This window comes from Carassius gibelio, chromosome B4 (assembly GCF_023724105.1).
Source record: "Carassius gibelio isolate Cgi1373 ecotype wild population from Czech Republic chromosome B4, carGib1.2-hapl.c, whole genome shotgun sequence".
Classification (NCBI taxonomy): Eukaryota; Metazoa; Chordata; class Actinopteri; order Cypriniformes; family Cyprinidae; genus Carassius; species Carassius gibelio.
The window spans coordinates 15,058,693-15,083,088 of NC_068399.1; the positions used below are offsets into that span (position 1 = coordinate 15,058,693).

The following is a 24,396-nucleotide window of genomic DNA, read 5'->3' on the forward strand; positions in this document are numbered from 1 at the left end:
GTCTTGGGAAGCCCGTGGTTGTTGGGCGTTGGCTGAAAGTGCAGAGTCGTGTGCGCTGGTCGAAGTAGAACGGGCATCCGAGGTCAGGCGGCGGAGACTCGACGTTACAAAACTTAACTCAGAACACGAAACTCTCAAACGGAAAAGAAAAGAAATAAAGTTTGACGAGACTAGGTTGTGTTCCTTCTCATCGTGGCATAGTAGCAGCAGGCAGGCACGCTGGAGCCGCGCTCAAAGAACAATGATGACTAACCGCATGGCTAGATGCTACAAGCTAAAGCTAGGTAGCAAAGCTACAAGCTAAAAGCTAAGAGCAGGCATGACTGATAGCACGAGCAAGGCTGGAACTAAAAGCCGACATGGCTAATAGCAGCAGCTAGGGACTAAAAGCAGACTAAAAGCAAGGCATGACTGATAGCACAAGCAATGCTCGAAATAAAAAGCAAAATTTCATGGGGTCCAAAGTATTTAAACTTCCTTGTTGGCCACCCCTCAAATGTTGCCTTGACCAATCAGATATGGTCTTGGGTCTGGGGTATCATAAATCATTTGTTTATCTTACCAAGCATGTGGTTCTTGCCTCACAGGGTCTAATTTTGGACATGATTCCTATAACATGATTATGATATATTTTACAAATAAATGATTGTCAGGACAACATCAAGCAAGAAAATTCGATTATATCAATACTAGACATGACTATGTATCCTATAGTTATCAAAAGACATACACAATAAGTGATTATACATGATAGTCAAATGTGTGGGTTACACATAAATGAATATGGAGTTAAGCAATGTAACGATTCATTTATAAGTCTTTTTGAGTTCATTCTGGTCCATATATAATGTACAAAAAGCAGTTTCTTTGCCATTCTCTGGCAAAGGGAATTTTCTGTGAAGACAAAGGTTTAATGCCCTTCCCCCTTAGGAATTTCAGTCTGGTTTCACTGGCTGGGGGGAAGTCAATGCAAGTATTTAACTTGATCTCCTGGGATTACATGTGATGTCCAGCGTTGCATTTCAATCACGAACAATAAATTTGACAATCTCTTCTTCGAATTAAAATTGTCAATAATTGTTCTATTGGTGTTAATGTTGAAAGCTGTTGTGTGAACAAGTTGGTTGGTTGGTTATCTTGCTTGGTTCTTGTGGCACTAGAACTAATTTATGACTTCCTGAGGAGTTCGGCTCTCGTTTCAATGCACACAGCTCTGATAGACTCTTTGATTTGTCTGGTTCGACTCATTTCTGCTACATGCGCATCCCTGTATGTAAAAAGCAAAGTCAACATGCACTGTGGACCCGCCCAGAGGTGCATTTTCTTCCAACGCACTCTTTAAATAACAAAAATATATTGCGCCATTGACTTTAGACTTTAGACCAGGTTTCAGTTTGTCTATGGCGGGAAAATGCGAATGGCGACGGACTGAAACTAGCAAACACACTTGCGCTGTGTCTCATGTATTTGATGATAACTGTCTTTTGGAAAATTAGTGTCTTTACTGTCACTTTTGATGAATTTAATGCATCCTTGCTTAACAAAATAATTAATTTATTTAAATAATAATAATAATTAAAGACTACAATATTTTGAAAAGTAGTGTATTATTATTTTTTCTTCCTGTTTTAAAGACTTGTTTTAATTTGTGAAGAGATTCTTAGGTTGTTAAAAAATGACCAAGACACAATCAAAATAATAAGCATGTTGCTCAAGAAACAACAATTGCACTTGCTCTTAGAAAGTAATAAGAGACCACATCACAACACAACTCACAGGTAGAAAATAGAATAGCACGCATGGAAACTGACAGCCTGAGGTTCTGAAAAATGATGCACTGCTGTTGAGGAATGCAGATGTAGTTATTCGTCATGTTTTCCAACAACCAGGTGTAGCAAAAAAACACTGTGGTTGAAAGGGTGGGAAGAGTGCTAATAACTTTTATGGCTATAGAGTAGAGGTGATTTTCTTCACCAGCTTTCAGGATGTGTGTGTGTTTCTGTAGATAGAATACACCTAATGTTTTTTTATACAGAAACAAGCTGACAAGAGCAGCTGTGCTTCTCATGCAGGTAAAATTCATATCAGTGCAAAAAGATGACAAGATCCCATCAGAAGTGCAGCAGTTACTTTTACGTTGTATATTCTAAACAACATACAAATTGCTCAATGTATATTCTATACTCAATGCCTATGCTGAAAAACAACCCTACAGGGAATTGACATCAATGACATAGACATAGAGCAGTCATCAATCATTTTGTCATATCACCAATTTTGCAAACAGTATTTCAGCATGGAAAAGCATCAACACAATACAGTTAAAACCAGCCACTAAATGAGCTGAAATAGAACAGGAAATAGATTAATAGTGTAAAAAATTGTTGGAAACTTCCTCAAAATTATTTGCAAACTTAATGTGGATTAGACAACTGCAAAATATATGACACTTTTATAATGACTATCATCATCTATAAGTTAAGCAGGTGATTAGCGCTATGTGCACAGGCATGTTTGTTTATATTGCAATGCAATGTGGGAGTCAGAGCTGTCAGAGCAAAGATATTTATAACTAAATAGACCATTCACTCTTCCCGGAAGGGTTGAATATGAGTGACTGGTGAACTGGGAAAAAGCTTGAGTAGAATATCTGTTTACCCAATATAATCTTTGTTTGCTCTGAATCAAACATTACAGCATCAACACAAACCAGCCTCAAGTTATTCTGAATGTTGATTTACATTATTTTGGTTGCTACTATATCCGTGTGTGAAAAGAAACAAGAAACTTTCATCTTGGTACCTCTGTGATTATTTGAACATTTCCAACATAAAAATAAAGAGGTTGTGTGGTTGGGTCTGTACAATTACTTCAATAATACAGGTATTAATTGCAATAGTGCTATAGTACCTTGCATTTGAAGGGGATTTTTGTTCATTTTGGTGGCCTTTTTAACCTGGGAACTGTAATTATTTAAATGAATGCATGAATGAATAAATACAATTCAATATTTTAGTTATTAAAGGTGCCATGTGTAAAAATTGAGGTAAAAATATCCAAAAAATAACCTACACGCATCAAAAGAATGAGAAGAAATAAGAGCGATGATGTCATTAAAAAAAATGTCAAGTTATAGTGCTGCAGAGATATCAACCTTAATAAGCAGTAGCATTACTAGCTCCGGCCCGACAGGTGTCGTAAAACCTGTTTCGGCCATGGGAGGCGGTATACGGGCAACATAACCACCAGCTAACCTGCAATACACGAATAACTTGCACGGCTTGTGGGCGTACCTGAACCTGATGTCAATCGTGTGGAAAGTACAGCCCACTAGGCTACTTCATTTCAGTTCAGGGAAGAGAGCAGAAGGATGGCTGAACTGAAGCCCTTGGCAAGAGACCACCACCCGCTACAGAGAAACAATCGCGCTCGGAATCACAAATCAAATCCGATAAGAAAAGGAGCCGAACCAGAGTAAACATCGGCACTGCTTTCCATCGCTGGAGACAACTGATGGACCTGAAAGAAATGAGGTTCGACTCCGAACTTGCAAAATTTCATTTGGATTGGTAAGTTAGATGCTGTTAGTATTTCGCTAGAAGTTTGTTTTATATGTTTGTGTATTTTTTTTTCGGGAAGTTATAACATAGAAATGTATCAAAGGCTGTTCGATAAACGTGCTAATGTTAGCGTTGGCTAACCGTAGCTGCGTTTGATAATTAGTTAGCTATAACTTACCCATTTTTTTATATCATAACTAACCTGCTCTGTCTAGTCTGTTGGTCTCCGTGTCCTCTTTGCTTCGTGGTTTTTCTGTGCGTGAGAAAATTGATGTGTGGTGTGAAAGCGTGTGAAAAGAGTCAATTGGGTGTGTCTCACGGTGAATGCTTGAGAGTTGGCAGCTCTGGTTACGTTGGTTGGCGCTAGCTTGGTCAACATCAGCTGTCTGATGTTGACCAACGATGTTGACAGAATGCTGTCTGTCAAATTAATTAATTTCATTCAAATAATGCAATATGTAATATGAACAAAACGAATATGAACATATTCACTGGTAAAGGTGAAGGGGAGTAGCTTGAAGATGTCATGTTTCAAAATCACTTGACATCACCCAACGTTCCTTTGGAGGCAAAACGTCCTCTTAGGCTTCGGCTATGGCTCTAGGGTTGTTGTGAAGGTAGGGGCGGAGCATAGAGACTATGCCGTTTCTCGTTTGTTACTCTAGAGTAGACCAATTCACTTTGTTGAGGCATACTGCCCCATCTGCTATGGAATGTGGAGTATGACTTGATTTTTTTGCCAGACATGACAGATGGCACCTTTAAACCCTCTGATTAACTGGAATACATTGACTTTAGAACAGCAAATCCATAAATGAATGAATCTATACAGACAATTACATAATATACTGCATTTTTAATATAATATAAATATATGCAATTCAGTCTTTTGGAGAATTACACCTCTGACTGCAATACACTGAAGGACTTATTCAAGTATACATGAATGCAAATTTATGACTGAATGCAACCTGATGATCGTAACTAAATGAGAAATCACCAGCCAAGCGTATATGGAGGTCTGAAATCAAAACGCCCAACTCTTAAGCACTCAGCACTGGCATAATATGCTCTAATAAAGAGGCATACAGCGAGTCGCAGTGTTCAGAGTTTAAACTCATTGTACAGGTCACTGAACCTCCAGTTTTCCCATTAGGTTGGAAAAGAAATATGACAAGCTTCGTTGAATTAGTGCCAGACTTATGATTACCACTATACTGTCAGCTCTGATTTCTAAAAGGGTGTCCTGAAACTAGATTTAGAGCCGTGTGCTTCCAGGCTCTTTGATTACCGTGAAAGAGTTTGTGTCTGAAGCCCCAAAATGATTAACATTTATATTGGTTGCAATATTAGATTCAAATTGTTCTTGTTTTATTCCTCAGCCAACAATGCAACACACTTACACTTTCGCCTCACTAGTCAAATAATGGGATTCTATTTCAGTGCTACATTTTGCTGGGTTAGGTTGCAGTATTCCTCTCTGTACTTCAGAAAATCAGCATGTTAGCATCAATACAGCTGGAGAAAGCCTGCTATGAAAGTTTATGGTGGACATATACTTTCCATACAGCCCTGGCATCCATTTGAATTCCCATTCCTGCTGTAAGCGCATGTGATTCCCTGTGATTTAAGGCTGGCCTCTAACAGGCACAGCGTTGCTGTATCCCTGCATAGGCAAAATCAATGAAGGATATTCGAGCTGGAGAAGAAAGCAATCTCATCTCCTCATCACAGTGCAACCAATAACCAAAGAGACTGGCATCATGGGTAAAGCAGGAAGGACGAGGATTCCTGGAGCTTTAGGGAAGCTATTTTAATTCTTTGGTTAGATAGGGCTCCAGGGGATGTATTGCACAAGCTAAAGCTCCCTGGGAGGAAAAAACACCAAGATCTGAAACTCAATGAGCCATTCAGGCAGAATTTCACTCCATAACCGATCTAGGCCTATATGTTATAATATGGTGTTAAAATGTGTTTAGTGTGAAAGTAAATAAGATTAGAATGTCATGACATTGCTTTGGTTCTGGTTTACACACACACACACACATTAGGGATGGGCATTCGATTAAATTTTCTTAGTCGATCGTCGGGAGAATTAACGATCGACTATCGATTAATCATTAATATTTTTTATAATATAATTAATTATTTAATTTGTATAATTAACAAATGCAATGAATACAAAAATACAGCGTGTTTTTCCTCAGTGAGACCTTTATTACAAGATCAACTTGTGGCAGACAGTTAAACTACGTTCAGGCAAACCGAACATATATCCGCGTGCATATGCAGTGCTCTAAAGCAGCGGAACCTGCAGCTGCTAGCAGGCGTTCTTAAACAGAGACCTCATTTGTTCCAAAACAATAATAATGATAAAAGAATCATGTTAAACAATAACATAAAAAAACATTATAATACTTAGATCTGACAGATTTTGTCAAAATGTAACTCAAAACTATCCAAGCCAGAAGAAAAGGCCAGATATTAGCCTTCCTAACAATTACGCTAACGTAACAAATTATGCTACTTAAAGCCTCATGAAAAATAACTAGCTTTAGTTACTAGCATACAACGTCTGCACGAGTCTACGGATTTTTGTTGAGAAATACCGTATAAGCATGTTGATATGATCTGGTGTCAGACGCGACCGCAACCATGGTGACCGTCAGTCCAGCCACTGAAAACCCCCACTCTGAGGGAACTGACGTTGCCGGGATGCACAGGTACATCATTTGAGTCGTGGCCGAGTTGTACTTAAACACCCCATCGCAATGTTTGCAGTTAACTAGTTCGCTTTTTAAATCAAAATGGTCCCACGCCACACTTAGCCGTGACATCTTCATGATTACTCTTTGAAATCAAAACGGAAGATCACAGATAACCGAGTAGGGTGTCAAATATTGCACCCTGGTGGTAAAATATTTAATTGCTGCCACACAGTGAAATTCATTTAATTGCTTTAAGACTCGCACTACGCAACGCAACCTGCATTAGATAAAAAAAAAATGCTTTAGATTAATCGATAACAAATTAACATGATCGAGGAAAATCTTAACGATCAATTATCGATCGTCGATTAATCATGCCCATCCCTAACACACACACACATATATAAGATAGACTTACAGATTTTATGAAGGAAATGTGAGGGCAACAGGCACTAGGATGCTATACTGTTTTGGGTGGTTACCATTGTCTTTCTATACTAATGCTAAAGGCTCATGATACACGGGGCAACTTTTAAAGCAATTTTGCCGTCAATGGGCAACAAGGTGAGATACAAGGCCCACAACCGATCTAAAGTATCTATATAGATTGATGGGAAAGTGCCCAAGCACCACTGCTCAAAAACAGTTGTCAAAGTGAAAAGTGTTCTCAATGGTTGTTCACATGAATTGTTGCTTTGTGGTGGCTATAGTTTCAGAATGGTTGGTAAATGAGGCCCAAGTCAAAAGAACTTAAAAAGGTGCACAATATTTAGATGTCACATCAGTATGGTGATAAATTACTTTTTAATGTTATCCTATTGGTCACAAAAAATAAAACAGGGCAATAAACTTAAGACAATGAAGTGTAGCCAAATGATCAAAGGTTGAAATATAAAAAAATAAAAATAAAATAAAATAAAATAACACAACATTTACTCAGAGCATCCTATTAAGGGAAAAAGGTTAACAAATTACTTATTTGAACCTATTGTTAAACAATTTATTATTATATTATATTATATTATATTATATTATATTATATTATATTATATTATATTATATTATATTATATTATATTATATTATATTATATTATATTATATTATATTATATTATATTATATTATATTATTGACCGGCCTTAGAATAAATGGATATAACCTGTCATTTGCCTCAAAACTGTAAAATAATAACAGACAAACAACAGATGTGAAACCACTGACAGCTCATTCTCTTTCCCAACACTCAACAAACTGCCAAGGTTAAGAAATGAGAAGGAGAGAAAGACAGACAAAGAGTGACACAGAGAGACTAAAATGTTGATTACAGCAAACTGACGTGTGCGTGCAAAAGTGATGTTTCTTTTGAAAGTCGACGCTTGAGTGACAAATTTCCTTTCTTGTTGGAAAAAGGCCAAATGTTGTATTTCTCCTCGCATTTTCACAGTTTCCTGTAAGCTGTGGGTTACAATTTTATGGTGTTCATATTATGACACCCAGACAGTCTGACTCTTTGGCACGGTGCCACTGGCACTTGATCGTCCAGCTCATCCTCCAGCGGCTCAGACCCAGACCAGCAACAGACTTCCATCACAGGGCAAAGGGGGCTTCTTTTTGAATTAGCGTGCTACTGCTGCGACGTAGGGGAGTGTTGCTCCTGCCAGCAGCAGTCAGCCTGAGGTCAAGTGGGTTCATTGCTTCAACGCCGCCCTTTAGACTGTGTGCCAGCTCATGATAAGAAGATTAGAGACCCAAACCGCATCCCACACCTGCTTCTGACTGCAGGTCCTTCACGTTACACAGCACCAAATCACTATTTAAACCAAGATAAAACACGTTTTTCATGCAGTGAACCAGGAAATACATTTACAGCTGAATAAAACTGAATGAAAAGGGAAGACTCTGAATTACACGCTAACATTTAAATAAAAAAAAAACAGGCTTTTTAAAAAGAGTAGAAGCAAATTAAAACTGACAAGCTGTGTAATAGAGCTGGTGAAACAGTTTTTCAAGTTGTTACAAAGGAAAACAACATCCCATTTCAAGCATGGTTACAGCAATGTTACGAGAAGCACTGTATTTTTATGACAGTAAAACACTAAAACTAGACTCTTCAATTATTCATCTGACATCTGCTAAAGACCCAGTTTATTAATGCTAAGAGCATACATTTTCCAATGATGAGGGTACAGCGGTATAACAGCAACGGGCTCATAGACACTGCCGAAATAATACTGAGATTATACTGACTTCCTTTTGACAAGACCTCCACAGTGATTGGATGTCACTATATATATATATATATATATATATATATATATATATTTTATCCCATTCATAACTATTATTGCTGTCTGTTTGCTAGTTTTTGTATTTAAAAACCGAAAACAAACGACTTTGTCATAATTATTTCTTATATGGTGGGGGCTTTGAAAACTGTATTTCCGAAAGTAGTAAAACAAAAAATTAAAACACTTAAAAATACAAATAATAATTATGATAAATAGTATGAAAAAAAAAAAAAAAAAAAAATATATATATATATATATATATATATAGATATATTCATTTGGATTGAACATAAGATGATGGTAAAAGAGAATCTAAGTGTAAAACTAGGGGAAAGTCTTTTGGTAGAGTGATAAAATAATGAGATGTCGAAAGTATATGTTGCTTTGACTTCATAAGTCATTTTGAAAAAGGAAGGTGTCAAGTACGTGTCAAGCACATGCCAAGCACATTGCATCACTGGAAACTCTATTCCTCTGTGCTGTCTGCTCTGACGAATAATGCACATTTTGGCAAATATACAAGGCATTAAGAGAATCAGCATAATGTGCAATATACTGTACAGTACACACTGCAGACAAAATGCTATTCTGAACACAGCCAATGACCGTGGTGGGTGATGGTGGTGCACAGCAGGTATTTGTCAGACAAGTGTCAGCAAATCCAAAGCTCCTTCTGATTGGCCGCAGAGCTCAGGGAGGCCTTGATAATTGCGTGCTACTCCCTGCCAAGCTGAACTAATGGAGAGCAGGTGTGAGTGGAGAGAGAATGTGGACCGCTGCCTCTCAACTCCAATATGCAGAAATACCCACCTATCAGATCCTCCCAGCACGCAGGGATGGGCAAGAGGAAGGTGGGCTATGCTAAAGAATCTACCTTCCTCCAGACAAGATAAATGGGAGCAATTAACCGTATCATATACTCACACTCCCTCAGACTCTATACATAATGTAATATAAATCGCTCATTGTAGCCAGCACGTCCCAAAAGGGGCCACAAGAATTAGTGCTTCGAAAGAGCTGATAAGAGTAAAGTGGGCTACAGGACCACAGACGGATTTAATAATCAGAGCAGGAGACACAATAACCTCTGTATGAGCCACAATGCTGTGTTTAAGTGATTGTGCATTTATCTTGCTGTTTATTATAAAGCACACCACATTCGAGCTGGGCACTCTGCTGGGAACACAGCCCTGCAGAGCTGCCAAACGCAGCAGTTTCCTCCATTCAGCCCGGCCGTTTCGCTGGAGGCTGCAGTAGGCAGAAGGAAAATGAGAAACTTGGTTTCCCTTTGGTCCAATTTAAACAGGGAATACGCATCTGGTCAAATGTGTCTAGTGTGCTGCACATGAGCAGATTGTGCAGATACGCAAAGTAATTTTGCAGTAGTAATTCTGATTGGTTCTCCCCTGTATCGGTAGCCAATGAGCTCACTGCTCAACATTCAAATATATGACTAATGCTTGCCGTAGCAGTTGCAGTGTGCTTCTGAAACTCTCCACCTTCCCCAGCTCCCCCTGTATAGATCTGCAACGAGGTGATTCATGTATGCTATATGAGGGTTATTTCATGTATGTTATATTTGCAGCAGCAATATTTCTTATACAGTAGCATATTGTGGATGTATCTGCTGTAACACGCCTCTGTACTTGCTCTGCCACAACAGCAGTAGCAGCATAGCAGATCTATTCCGCCAAGATAAATACCATAAAATTACTCATATCGTGATAAAAGACTTAGGTCACATTTCCCACCCTTACTGGTAAAAATAAGTCAGAAGCAGTTATCTCAGCTCAGTGGAGATGGTTTCTCTTCGAAAGATGCAAGGAAAGTCAGTGAGAATGATCTCTTTGATGCTGACGTTAGCGTTAAAATGTGCCATCTAAATTATAAATGAGACATATGTCCTGCATTAGTATAGCTGTACGTTTTTCCCACTGATACTAGAGATAACTGACCGGGTCAAATGACTTATGCTTGGACGATATATATTTAAAAATTTAGCACTTGCAACATGAGGAACCTGCATGTCTTGTTGTACCTACTTTCCACAAATTTAAAATTGAAGTTATGTCATGTCTAATTTGTATTTTTTTTTCCATGTGGGAAAAGAGCAACATTAGTGGTTGTTCACATATCACGTCTTTTGTGGACTCAAGTTCGTTATTTAAAATGTAGACTCGCGGCAGGCTTGCTAATTTTGGAAACAATGCGGCCGCGAAGCACACACAGTGTGGCGCACTCATTTTTTCCAGGCATGTCCGTGCCGCATCGAGATAAAAACATTTAAACTTTTCAGAATGCTGCATGCGCACCGCGGGTCATGTGACAAGAACCAACCAATCAGCTTCAACCTTTCCCAAGATCCATATGTAACAGCAATCCAAAACTAAAAACATATTCTAAAGTACTTTCAAAATACTTTCAATAAAGTTCTTTCAGGTGACAACAATCATGCCTTGGTGGGAAACCATCTACATCAGAGCCATCCATCTCAAAACTGATTCAGGAACGCAGCTTGTGTAGCCAAACATCTCTGGTATGAACAGAATTCCTATATTCCCCTTCTTTCTCCTCATGGACATCTCTTGAAGCAGTGGGTAAACCTCTAGTGCCACACTTAATGGTCAGTCTCTCTCATAAATATTCAACAGCTCTTCCTGGCTATTAGCATGCAGTGTTTCCCTGTTTTGAGAGGGAACACCTCTGGCCATCTCGATCTCAAACTTACATGAGCCGAGTGGAAAGCAGTGGAGGACACCTCTTCATCAATACTTCACTACTCTAATTCAACCGAGCTCTCAGTGTTTACATTGTGTTTTGACCTGCTTCTTTCCATTAGCGTAAGAGTGTATGATTATGATGAATGAGGAGGACACTAGGCACTCCGCAACTGATGATCAAAGCAGTCTGTCCGCACAAAGCTTTTATTCACTACAATGAGGAAATGGAAGGAAATAAGCTGCTTCTTCGATTTCTTATTTTTTCTTCCACTTACGTCAATGTTTTTTGAGAGCCAGAAGGTCTCTGGGTCTAAATCACAGCTAAAACACACAGCGAAGGAAAGGTCACAATATCAACATACTGGTGTGCTGATAAACAATACAGTCATCTTTCCATGGATTTCCATTACAATATATATATATATATATATTCATTCTTCCAAAATTGTCAAAATTTATCAAGACTCAACCAGTTTCTAGTAACTAGCAATTTGTCTTCACACTGAACATGAAACTGCTATGTGATGTGACAATCACAGCCAATCAGAAGATGTTTGATGTTTAACATACATTTATGAGTGGGATTTTTGACCAATCAGATTTTTTTATGGTTGGGACTATTCAGAGTGAAGAAAGCCAAGTAATCGACTAAATCAATTGCTCATTGGTGGTTACAGTTGGTTAAATTTACATGGGTATCCTCTTAGAAGATACTGCTTCATTAAATCATGCTTGTTTTGGATGCAATTGTATTGCACTGTGTGTATCACATATGTTTTTTCCACACTTTTCCACATGTTGAGTTGATATTTTGCTCATGTGCTGTACAGACCAAATTACACAAATTTCTGTAATTAGTAAAGTAAATGCAACGTCAAATCTCAAATGGCAATCAAACCCAGAATAACATCTAAAAATAATGAAGCTTAATGGAATACTTCGAAATCACCAGAGCAACGCTTTGAGCAAGAGATATTTCCTAATGAGGATGGGCTGTCTGAGAACAATTCCAATTCCAAAATCTTCCACAAAAAAATAAAAAATAAAATCCATGTAAAGTAAAACCATGTTGAATAAAACTAGCTAAATAACTAAAGAAACTAACTGGATCTAATTACTGTATAAAGAAAAATCCAGTTTTCCAAAAGGTAAGCAGAAGCTTGCACCTGCAACACACATACACACCATATATCTCTGCCTCTACTCTGCCACTTGTATCGTTAAAGAGCTAATATGGAACCTCCCGGTAGATGTTAGGCCTAAAACAGAAATAAAAACCCCAATAAAGTCTGGTTCCTAACTTCATCAACTCCTAATGATGCTGCAGGTGTCAGGCCTGATAGATTACTGGGTGTCTTCTGCAGGTAAGGGACTCGTGGGAAGAAGATGGCTTATCATAGGTACCTCATTAGCCAGAATCAGGTCAGCGGGACTCCATCCAGATCAAACAGCACACACACTTCTCTCATGTCCATAGGCGAAGTGTTAAAAACTAATCACACTTTAAAGCAGGAGCTCCACTCTCACCTGCAGTGTGAGCGACAGAAGGACAGTGTCCTAGATGTAGAATGTAGAGCAGACCTGAGGCGCTAAACAACTTCCCAGTGCTCCTCCAAATCTGAATGAAGTGTTTCAGTTCATCTAACCAGTGCAGAAATCAGTAAATTCCATATAAAAACCTATAGTAACTTTAACCTAACTTTCTTTTTTTTTCAAAATTGTTAATGAAAATAAAATAAAACATATTTAATACAATTTATAAGCATTTCTTTCATATTACATGAAATCCTTGCCCATAATTATGTTGAATGCCAAACGCCCCCTTGTTTTATTAAGCAGTTCATCCACAGTTCCTTGTCTTAAAATACATTTGTATGTTGTGTTAAGATATTAATGATGATAAAAAATAAAATAAAAAATGTAGCCGGCATATTAGGTCTAGTCCACAATAGGTTGGATTTCTTGACCTACTCAATATTAATTAGATGATAACAATTAATATTAATGGACCTGATAATAACCATCAATTGTATTCCCTTCACTTTACTAAACATTCCTACTCCCCTGCAGGACTACCCAAATCTCTGCATATAAATAACCCCCAGAACATATAAAAACAACAGCGGCTTTGAGCACAGCAAGAAAACCAGCATGGAGAATCTCATCTCACTGCTGATGGTCTTGAACTTTCAGCCCTGCGGAAGACAAGCGGAAGTGGTAGGAATGAACCACGTCTTACCTTTTTCTGATCCTCCAGCTTTTGACTCGTGGACTTCTTTACATGCTTGCTGGTTTCAGGCGGTAAATCCATCCCGGGTAGTAGCGGTAATATCTCCAAGAGAGACCAAGTGAGAGAGAGAAAGAGAGAGAAAGGAGCTACAAGCCAAACGTGTGGGAGAAAGGGAGGGGGCTACAGGCGGCCAGATTATTCCTTTGCCTGGGTCACATCTTCTCTCAGGCTGAGGTGGGCCTTTCTGGAAGAACAGGAGATGGAAAATGAAGAGGAACAGAGACGCACCCGAAACTACCAAGACCACGTCAGCAGGACGAAGAGACCAGCATCCTCTCCTCACGGGAAAACATCCATTCAGAAGTTTTTCATTTCCAGCCAGTAGATCCCAGTGTGTGTATTCTGGTAGTCCACCTCAGTGATGCATCCTTGGTCATCAAATCTGGAAAACAGATGCATCTTATCAGACTCAGAACAGATATGAAGAAGATCTCATAAAACAACAAATGTTGAAATCTTTTGCATATGCATGACGTTTTACCTCTTGCAATAATCTTTCCTCAACATGGTTTGTTTTAGTTATGAGCTGCATGGGAAACCAAACCAAACACTGTACTAGTCAACACAAATAACAGGATAGAGCATTCATGTGACCCACTACCAGCACTAAGTGCATCGCGACCTGCTGATGTGCAGCGTAGATCAATTTTCAGTGGGTCAAACATAGCCTACGGTTTGTTCTGCTGCTTGCTTTGTTTTTAGAACAATATTTGTTATAAGTAAGTCAGCATTATCAATGCTTGATGTTTTCAACCCAACAATTTCACACATAACCCAGCAATTTCACAACGACCATGAATCCCAAAAAGACATTAATTAAAGGACAATATGCACTCAAGTGATCAATACACAACTTATAAATGACAACACCAGTTTAAATAGTAAAACAATACAGACTAAGCAATGCATCAGATTATTTCATACCATTTCATTCATCCATTAGAAACTACATTATGTATATGGCACAGTGATTAAAGGGTCAGTGTCATGTAAGAGATTTCAAGATAAAGTTAGAAGTAAACATTTAAAAAAAACTGTTTTGTTTTGTTTTTCTTTTGTATTGTTTGCTTTGTGTCTTGCCAGGATTTTTTTTTTTTTGGTTCTTGCACAGGTATATCTCAATTAATTAGAATGTTGTGGAAAATGTCTTTTATTTCAGTAATTCAACTCAAATTGTGAAACTCGTGTTAAATACATTCAATGCACACAGACTGAATTAGTTTAAGTCTTTGGTTCTTTTAATTGTGATGATTTGGTTTACATTCAAGAAAAACTCACCATTTTACAATCTCAACAAATTAGAATATGGTGACATGCCAATCAGCTAATCAACTCAAAATACCTGCAAAGGTTTCCTGAGCCTTCAAAATGGTCTCTCAGTTTGGTTCACTAGACTACACAATCATGGGGAAGACTGCTGATCTGACAGTTGTCCAGAAGACAATCACTGAGACCCTTCACAAGGAAGGTGAGCCACAAACGTTCATTACCAAAGAAGCTAGCTGTTCACAGAGTGCTGTATCCAAGCATGTTAACAGAAAGTTGAATGGAAGGAAAATGTGTGGAAGAAAAAGATGCATAAGATGCCTTATGAAGATTGTCAAGCAGAATTGATTCAAGAATTTAAGTGAACTTCACAAGGAATGGACTGAGGCTGGGGTCAAGGCATCAAGAGCCACCACACACAGAAGTGTCAAGGAATTTGCTGAACCACAGACAACGTCAGAGGCGTCTTACCTGGGCTAAGGAGGAGAAAAACTGGACTGTTGCACAGTGGTCCAAAGTCCTCTATTCAGATGAGAGCATGTTTTCTATTTCATTTGAAAATCAAGGTCCTAGAGTCTGGCGGAAGGGTGGAAAAGCTCATAGACCAAGTCGCTTAAAGTCCAGTGTTAAGTTTTGACAGTCTGTGATGATTTGGGGTGCAATGTCATCTGCTGGTGTTGGTCCATTGTGTTTTTTGAAAACCAAAGTCACTGCAACCATTTACCAAGAAAGTTGGAGCACTTCATGCCTCTATCTGCTGACCAGCTTTTTGAAGATGCAAAAGTTGGTGTGCTTGACTTGCCAACAAACTCACCAGACTTGAACCCCAGAGAGAATCTATGGGCTATTGTCAAGAGGAAAATGAGAAACAAGAGACCAAAAAATGCAGATGAGCTGAAGGTAACTGTCAAAGAAACCTGGGCTTCCATACCACCTCAGCAGTGCCACAAACTGATCACCTCCATGGCATGCGGAATTTAAGGATTCAATAAAGCAAAAAGAGCTCCTACCAAGTATTGAGTACATGTACAGTAAATAAACATACTTTCCAGAAGGCCAACAATTCACTGAAAATGTTTTTCTTTTTTTTTTTGGTCTTATGAAGTATTTTAATTTATTGAGATAATGAATTTGTGGATTTTTGTTAAATGTGAGCCAAATTCATAACAATTAAAATAACCAAAGACTTAAACTACTTCAGTCTGTGTGCACTGATTTTTTTTTTAATACATCGGTTTCACAATTTGAGCTGAATAACTGAAATAAATGAACTTTTCCATGACATTCTAATTTATTGAAATGCAACTGTAAACCTTGAAAAAAAAACTATGTTGATCATAAAATAGGCTTGCTCAAGTCATTGCGTGCAAGAACTGCTTTTTCATTGTTTCATGTAATTGATTCTAATAGGAAATGTAAAAGTAGCATTTTGATTGCAGGAACTGCCACCCTCTTCGGCAGAGCATCTTTTGCAGTCCCAGCATCCCAAATGTGAAGTCGCTTCACCAAAATACCTAGCGCTCACTAAAAAGTCAATATCCCTTGAGGTGTTTTGCTCAAAGAGTGAAGGGAGGCTGTTAATCTGCATATCAAAGTGAGTTTTGCTACTAGTGTTCTTCTCTATATATGAATAAACACGTTTGTTCTTTGGCACGTGATTGTTTTCACTCTTCGTCTCCACAAACCGCTAAAGAAAGGAAGGATTGAGTCATCCTGAGGTTGTAAGAGGCATTCTGGGAAGAGACCAAGCTCTGAGCAATTACCACAGGATCGATGGCTGGCCTTGTCTGCCCTTTTGGCAGACTTCAAAACACTGGCCTGTCAAAGGGTGTTTGACTTGCAAGATGTTAGAAGTTCATGGACACCACTATAAAGCAAAATGACACGGAGAGACACTTTGGCTCGTGATTCCCAATTTTCATCTTTAGGATTGAGATATACTAGGTTTTGGATTTCATTAATAATAGTTCTTAAACCTCAGAATCCATTGACTTGTGGTTATTTATGTAAAAGCGTCCATTTAACCACCCTCTCCCTGCCAAACATTGTTTTTTCTCTTGTCTAGCTGATTCTGGGCAGCTTGTATTTTTTATGTACCATATATATATATATATATATATATATGTTTGTTTTGTTTTTTTATTCAAATTGACCACTACATCTAGACGCACACTAAGAAAACTAAACTGGTCAGTCCAGGGTGAGTATCCTTAATTCTGTGAATTCTTTTAAACAATGTCTCAACTGAATACATTTTTTGAAAAGGTTAATTTAAAATTAACCAATTTACTTCCCCAGTGATTTTTCGTTGCAGTCATCCTGTTTTCCTTTATACCACAGTGTAACATGTGGTTATCACTTTTGTCAAAACTGGAATACAAAAAGGTAATTAAGAAGTCATTTTTTGTCAGCTACGACTGTCCTGAATACAGATGGAAAGAACCATCTTGAGGAATTCATTGGGGGATAGTATTGTTATTATGTTATTGTTATTTGTCTGAGAACTAGAAAAATAGGCCCACATTCTCACAGGATTTGCAAAACAATAGCTTGACTGAATCTACAAATGCACATAAATCTACATGCTGCATCTGCCTTACAAGACACTAAACACGTAGCATCACTCGATGGCTCCTCTGAAGAGCACAAGTGCTATCATCACCTGCATTATTCATTAGGTCTAATTTCCCTTATTTTCACAAAAATACATATTCACATGTTCCTGCAAATGATTGAAACACATATCTCCATGGTCTCTCTTATATAAACTTGATTTGGCTGTTCATTTTACAGCATTTACTTGAATAATTTAGAGTACCTCTGTCAGCAAGGACAGTAAGTTATTTTTCAAATGCACACATGATATGAAACCAGCCTATCAACACGAATAGATAAATGCACTCATGATGATGGAAATACTCCTCCTTGTCTGTCAGCTACACTGTTGTCATTTTGAGGTGAAGAACAATTTCTATTATTTCAAGAGCAATACTTTGCATATTCTTCCAAATCAGAAAGAGATTTCCCCCTGCTGAATTCAGAATATAACAATATGGTGAAAAGATAATAACAGTAGTATGCTACTATGCAAACTTTATGTATGTAACCTTAAATGTATGTGCCCTTGTAATGGATAAGTTGGCTCTCTGCCTATCGCTGGAGGCATTAATGAGAAGCCAAGCATAGTAATTATACAGAATTTTGTAGACCGAAACATTGTGATTAGAAACATCGGCGGAAATATAAAGCAAATGAAGCAGGTATATGCGGACTGTCACTGTCACTAATATACATCCGCTACACTTGAGAACAGAAGCCTGTTATTAAACCGACAGAGTGAAAAGAAATCACATTTGCTTTCTGAATTACATTGTGCTAATTCAAACAGATCAGACAGTTACATGTTTCATTTAATTGTTTCATTGAGTCGTAAGTATATTTATTTAAACAAACCAGAGCTACTTGGGGAAAATGCACAAATCACAATTTATATTTTTCTTTCCTAAAGCAATACAAAGCAATAAAGCTTCGATTTATAATAAAATATTAAATATAAATTTTTATTGTATTAGCCATATCTGAATTTGACACATTTTATTGTGCAAAGGATTGTATTAGATTTTTTTTGTAATGTAAAGTGAGCATTAAATGAAACTTTAATGACAAGAAAAACAAGAATGGATGGAATTTTATTTAAAAAAATAGATTTTTAAATGTACTTGTGGAAAAATAACTAAGAAGTTTCCCTGATGACTCATGAAAACAAGAATATATTTGTTCAAATCACCTGAAATTGGTTCTGTTTGTGTTTCATGAATGAGATGCAATGGGCACAGGATATTAATAATACCGCCATTAAAATTATTGTTATTGTGAAGTCAGTATTATTAGTCAAGAGTATTGACGAGTTGAAGTCTCTTTCTCTGCCCTTTTACTGACATTTGATATTCATTGAGCATTCACAGTCAGTGAGCTAGAGTACATCCAATAAAATATGATTCATTGGCTTGGCCTCTGTGCTGGCAATTTAATTTGATGTAAAGATGTAAATGTCTATGGTGGACTTCCACTGATTTCCTCAGGGAGAAATGATCACAGCATGGAAATGTCCCCTGTACTGTCTCATAACAGATCAGAGGTCAGTGGCATTGAAAACACCCAACAGATCACAGAGACCTCTGAGGGCATCCTATAATACACAAGGCAACAGGCATTGCAACATGAAAACAAGACATTATTATATTCCTTTTTTCATTATTCAGTACTTTTTTTAGGTGGTTAATCTATAATAATAATAATAATGAAAATCAAGTAATATAAGAATTAAGATTCACCCTCAAATTTGGTTTGAAATTGACTAGCAATTAAACACTTGGCAACCGCAGAGCTGTGGATGGTAAAAAGACTGGGATAAGATTGCACACATTAATAGTCTGCACAACCCGGCATGTGTCCATCAGGGATCAACCGATAGCAGTGAAACCTCAGGCAGACAATGATTAAAACATAATAAACGTGTAATTACCAGCCAAGCTTTCGTACCTGTCCTCCCTGCACTCGCAAAAACAAAAGATTAGTTTTATTTCGCTAGCAATAAATTGATTTCACTGCTTTCCCGAGAGTGATTTATTCCCCATTCCCGGTTTATAGAGGGAAATCTGCAGAGAGAGCGGTCTTGAACGAGGCACATTTCAGAGATAAACGGGAGGAGCTGTAACATCACTCGCAATGCATGCCAAGCAACATGCTTTAAATAAAACGGGACGGGCTATTGAAACCCCCATACGACATAAACGTGTCAGATTTGCTTGCAGTCTGTGCCAACTGCTTGCATCAGCATTACTTAGAACAAATGCAGCGGACTCAGATTCATTCATTCATTTGTTCAGACCTTTTATATGAATCGATTATTGATTCAAAGTGCATTGGCTGATGCTTTTAAATATTTATTATAAATATTATAAAAATACTGATCTGGTATGACACCTCTCTCTGTGACTTCCAGCTCATGAAGCTGTCAAGGGATAGTACACCCCGTACAATGTCATGCACCAAAAGCTGCATGAAATAATATGTGCCATTAAAGAGCCACACAGATAGGAAATCAAAAATTACCTGTATTACAGTGTATGATGTAGCTGTCCATCAGTGTAAACAATGTGCAAAGTAATTAAACCAAAAAGTACACGATTTATAAAGTTATTGGCTTCTAAAGTAAGGAGTCGACTCTGAATCGCTGAAACGAGTCGTTATAGATTTCAAATCTTTTGCCCATCTCTATGTACGTCACTAGAACACTTTGCATAATAATCTCCGTCTACCGTCTTGGGAGAAACGGAACTCTGACCTGCCCCACCCCCACACACAGATGCTCTGGTTGGTGTGAGAGCATCATGTCGAGGAGACGGTGTGTTTTTAATTGTAAAGGCAAGTTTGTTTTATCTTCATTGCCAAAGAATGAAGATCAGGAGAACCAATGGCTAAAATTCATTTTTACCACAATACCAGAGCAGTACAACAATCCCTTTAGTATGTGTGCTGTCTGCAGCCTTTGTCTGCGCTGATCTTCAATTACAAACACGTCATTAAAATGAAGTGTAACTCCGTGAATACTCAACGAAGAGACATGAGAGAGATATCTATAGAAAGCTTGACATGTCTACTTTAAAACTAAACAAGTGCTGTCGAAAATATCACAGATATTCTGTGATGAAGTAATCCATATGAAAACAACGCGATGTCCATTTTTCACGTCTCCCTTCATTATATCTAATGTGACCACGCCCCCGCTCTGAACGCGCTATTCAGATTCAAACCGAAGCACGCGGCTTGAATACGCAGACACAGAAGAAAAAGCAGCGATACTGTTAAAGTTTTTTATTTTACTGTTTGCTTCGCGATGAGACTTAAATAAGACATAATTCACCCCAAAAAGATGCTAACGCAGACAACCGTGAAGTTGTGTGCCAAACAACCAATCAAAACTGACTATGTCAGTTGACCAATCAGAACACAGTATGCTACCGAAAGGTGGGGTTTAAGGAAACTGAATCTTTTGAACAGCTTTAGAACCGTTTAGGGATCTCTGAGAATTGAGGTAATTTTAAAATAATATTTTGACAAAATGACAATGTTTTTTAACCTTGGATGGATTTAAACCTGTTGTACAGGATTTATAAACAGTGATAGGAAGCTTAGAATTTTCATCTTACTGGCTCTTTAAGTCTTGATCTATGAAAAAATACAAATGACAGTTCTTCAAAAGAGAGGAAGATTAATTGTGAAAAACTAAGGGTTTCAAATTAAGCTCTTGGAGACCAATGGTTAAAAAAAACACCACTGAATTTGTTTGGACCAAAAACCCGTACCAAACTCATGCACTTCTAAACCTCTAGAATATAAATAATACAATGTCCTATTTATCTTCTTTGGTGTTCCATGTAAGATTTTTTATTTTTTTTTCACATGAACTATACCTTCAAATTGTACACAAGTCAGTGCAAAAGTTATTTGACTGATTCCTATGTGTACGTATACAACATTACACATGGGTAAAAGCTAAATTTAGATGTCAGTACCCACTGAATACATTTTGTGGGGCCGTTTAATTGGACAACAACTCTCATAAGAGTCTCTATGCGAGTCCCAACAGTGCCCATTTACTATTAAAGTTTCTCAGCAGCCTCGAGTCTCAGCTGAATTTACAATTCTGTTTACCAAGCCCTGAGCCCTCAGGCAGAAGCAGAGTGTCTTAAACTTTAGCCCATATACCTGCATGGCCTACTCCATACTAGAGCAAACAAAAATATGGGATGGAACACACAAAAGGGATCATAAAACAAACAGTCGAACAAACGATCCGGTCAGTGGCTGCTTACATAGTATCACTGCTGTTCAAATCATTCATAGTGTGAAAACATTCCTCCCCTGATGCAGTTCACTGGAGTCCTGAACGCAGTCTACACGTTTTGTCATTCTTCTGATGGGGTTGATTGGTTCACTGCTGCTGGAACGGGCCTGGCTTTCCTGTTGTCACGGTAACAGAGGGAGAGGCTGGCAGGTGGAAGCGATGCAGGTACCAAGCATCTCTCTTTCTCTTTCAGATCTTGTACTGCTCTTAACAAATCTGAATATATCCAGGAGCTTTTAAAAAAAAAAAAAAATCATAAACCAGAAATATGCAATCATTTTTCTAAATGTTCTTACAAAAAAAGGTTCTAGTGTGGTACTGAACGATTGCCGTATTAATACATCATGGAATTTTGGGATTGCATGTAATACTTCAACTTGGTTTATCGCAGTACCACTTCTAAAAAATCATGTTAATGCATTTTATAAGAGTTGAAAAGCAAATTCTCAAATGTATAAATGTGTTATTTTAGTATTTTATGATCATGTTCATAAAAGGATGTGCACTCTTTCCACAAAAAGGTTTGTAAACCTTATTTATTCACATTCTTTGCACCTTTTTGTGAAAAGCCCTATATAAATAACATTTATTTGAATCATGTGTTAGGTCTTCAAAATTCTCTCTAAAAAAAAACAACTTGTCATTTATGAAGGTTACCCATACTATATCAAATTTTAGAAATACTGTTCATACTGTAGTTCCCTCTTCTTCTCTATTGCCTTGTGTAAAAATGTGAAGCCTGCACTCGTTTCTTTGTTCTCTCCAGCATTCTGTGGCACTCCCTTTCTCATTCAGAGAACAGAAGCAAGAAATATTCTATCTGAGCAACAGTCCCTGCCTCATTATTCAAGGCAGAGCAAGCACGGCTAGGCATAAAACACCTTTATTCACTCATTCATTTCAATGGATTTCAAAATTAGAAGCCAATTATACTAAGATTACATTAATACCAAACCACACAACTACCTTCTCCATTTAGTTCCTGAGCTGCTAATCTGGACAACAGAGTAATCTAGTGAGATTACGGAGGGATTACGGTAAAATCCCATTACGGCAAGCTGTCAGAACCACAGACACGGAACAAATCATAACATGAAATCTCAGTTTTGATCAGTATAGTGTTAATATATAAAATCCCACGATCAAATCCCATAGAGGGCTTTCTCGTGTTCTCTTTCCTATTTCCCAACATCAGGGTGTCAGTGCCAAGCTCAAGCACACAAGACACAATTTTTCCTGTTCATGTAAAATAAAATTAAAAATATATATAAAAATTATGATTAATTGAGAATATTTTGAACAATTAAGACTTTGTAATATTTTTTTTAAAAGGTCTCTTATATTCACCAATGCTACACTTATTAGATTAAAAAACAGTAATATTGTTAAAATAACTGTTTTCTATTTTAATATATTTTAAAATGTAATTTATTCCTGTGATGGAAAAGCTGAATTTTCAGTAGCCATGATGTTCCATCCAAAGTTCTAAAATCAACTTGGATGGAATCTAATGGAAAAATGAAAACATTGCATAAAACATTTGCTAAACTCTTTTAGATATCTTATTTGTATTTTTTTTGTTATCATTTTTTTGATTCACATGGAGAAATTTATTCAGCAAATGCATTTCCATCTCCAGTTATTCACATTAACCCTTTCAAGTCAAAATCCTCTTCAAGTCAGCGTAAAAATTTGTTTGCGAATTAAGGGATTTTTTTAATTTATTTTTTTTATCTGCCGTTTATCTGGTTTCCATTAATTATTTCTGATGCAATACTTCGTATATTGTATATATATATATATATATATATATATATATATATATATATATATATATATAAATTGTGCTAAGAATTCATAATATTTATCTATTTTTAATCAAATAAGTGCATCCCTGGTGAGCATAAGACACTACTAAGTTACATCGTCATTCAACTCTCCAGCTACGAAAACCAGCACCACTTGCACAGCATCCCAAACAGTGAGGTCAGATTTGAGACGGCTCAGTGGTGATTTCCATCCTTATATCTTCTTCACCATGAGCATCTCTTATTCATGCGCTCTCTCTGCATAAAATCGTTTTTATTATATGGCGTAGCACTGAGGTGTAATTGCCGGCATGATATACAGCCTCCCTCTGCGCTCAGCTCAATTTTTGTTGCATTTTAGATGCTCTTCGTTTCCATGGTCTCCTTAATAAAACAACTTCTTCTGTCCAATAATGGGGTCCAAATCTCATTTCTACACACATCCTTGGCCCCAGGGGTATATATACACTACGCAACAGCCTGTGACCAGAGCACACACACACACACACACACACACACACACACACACACACATGAACATTCTTCCTGTCAACCCCCCACTGTTTGCTCCTGGTCATGGGTATTTATTGAACAGTGTGAGCCTTCCCAAATCACATGAATGTCTCAAAATGACAGATAAACGGCAGACTGAAATGCAGTAATGTTATGAGTGCAGATTGTAGAAGCCATCTTCTTGTTTCACTCATCAGACCTGTAGGCGTGCACCGGCACCGTTTGCTAAACCACAACTACCTGAGAAGGTAATAGGAGGGAAAATTGCAACATGTAACATAATCAAAGCTAGATGAGAGCGGTGTGCATTTCACAGCTCCGTGGTGATGATTA

The 24,396-nt window shown here is 37.6% G+C and overlaps 1 protein-coding gene across 1 annotated transcript in view; it reads right to left on the reverse strand.

Annotated features, from left to right (window-relative positions):
* Window positions 1-24,396, reverse strand: part of LOC127956183 (neuron navigator 3) — a 293,499-nt gene that overhangs the window by 217,549 nt on the left and 51,554 nt on the right. The window contains exon 2 of the mRNA XM_052553950.1: window positions 13,516-13,948. Coding sequence (XP_052409910.1) covers window positions 13,516-13,587 — 72 coding nt within the window. The 5' untranslated portion in view covers window positions 13,588-13,948. The remainder of the gene's footprint in view (window positions 1-13,515; window positions 13,949-24,396) is intronic.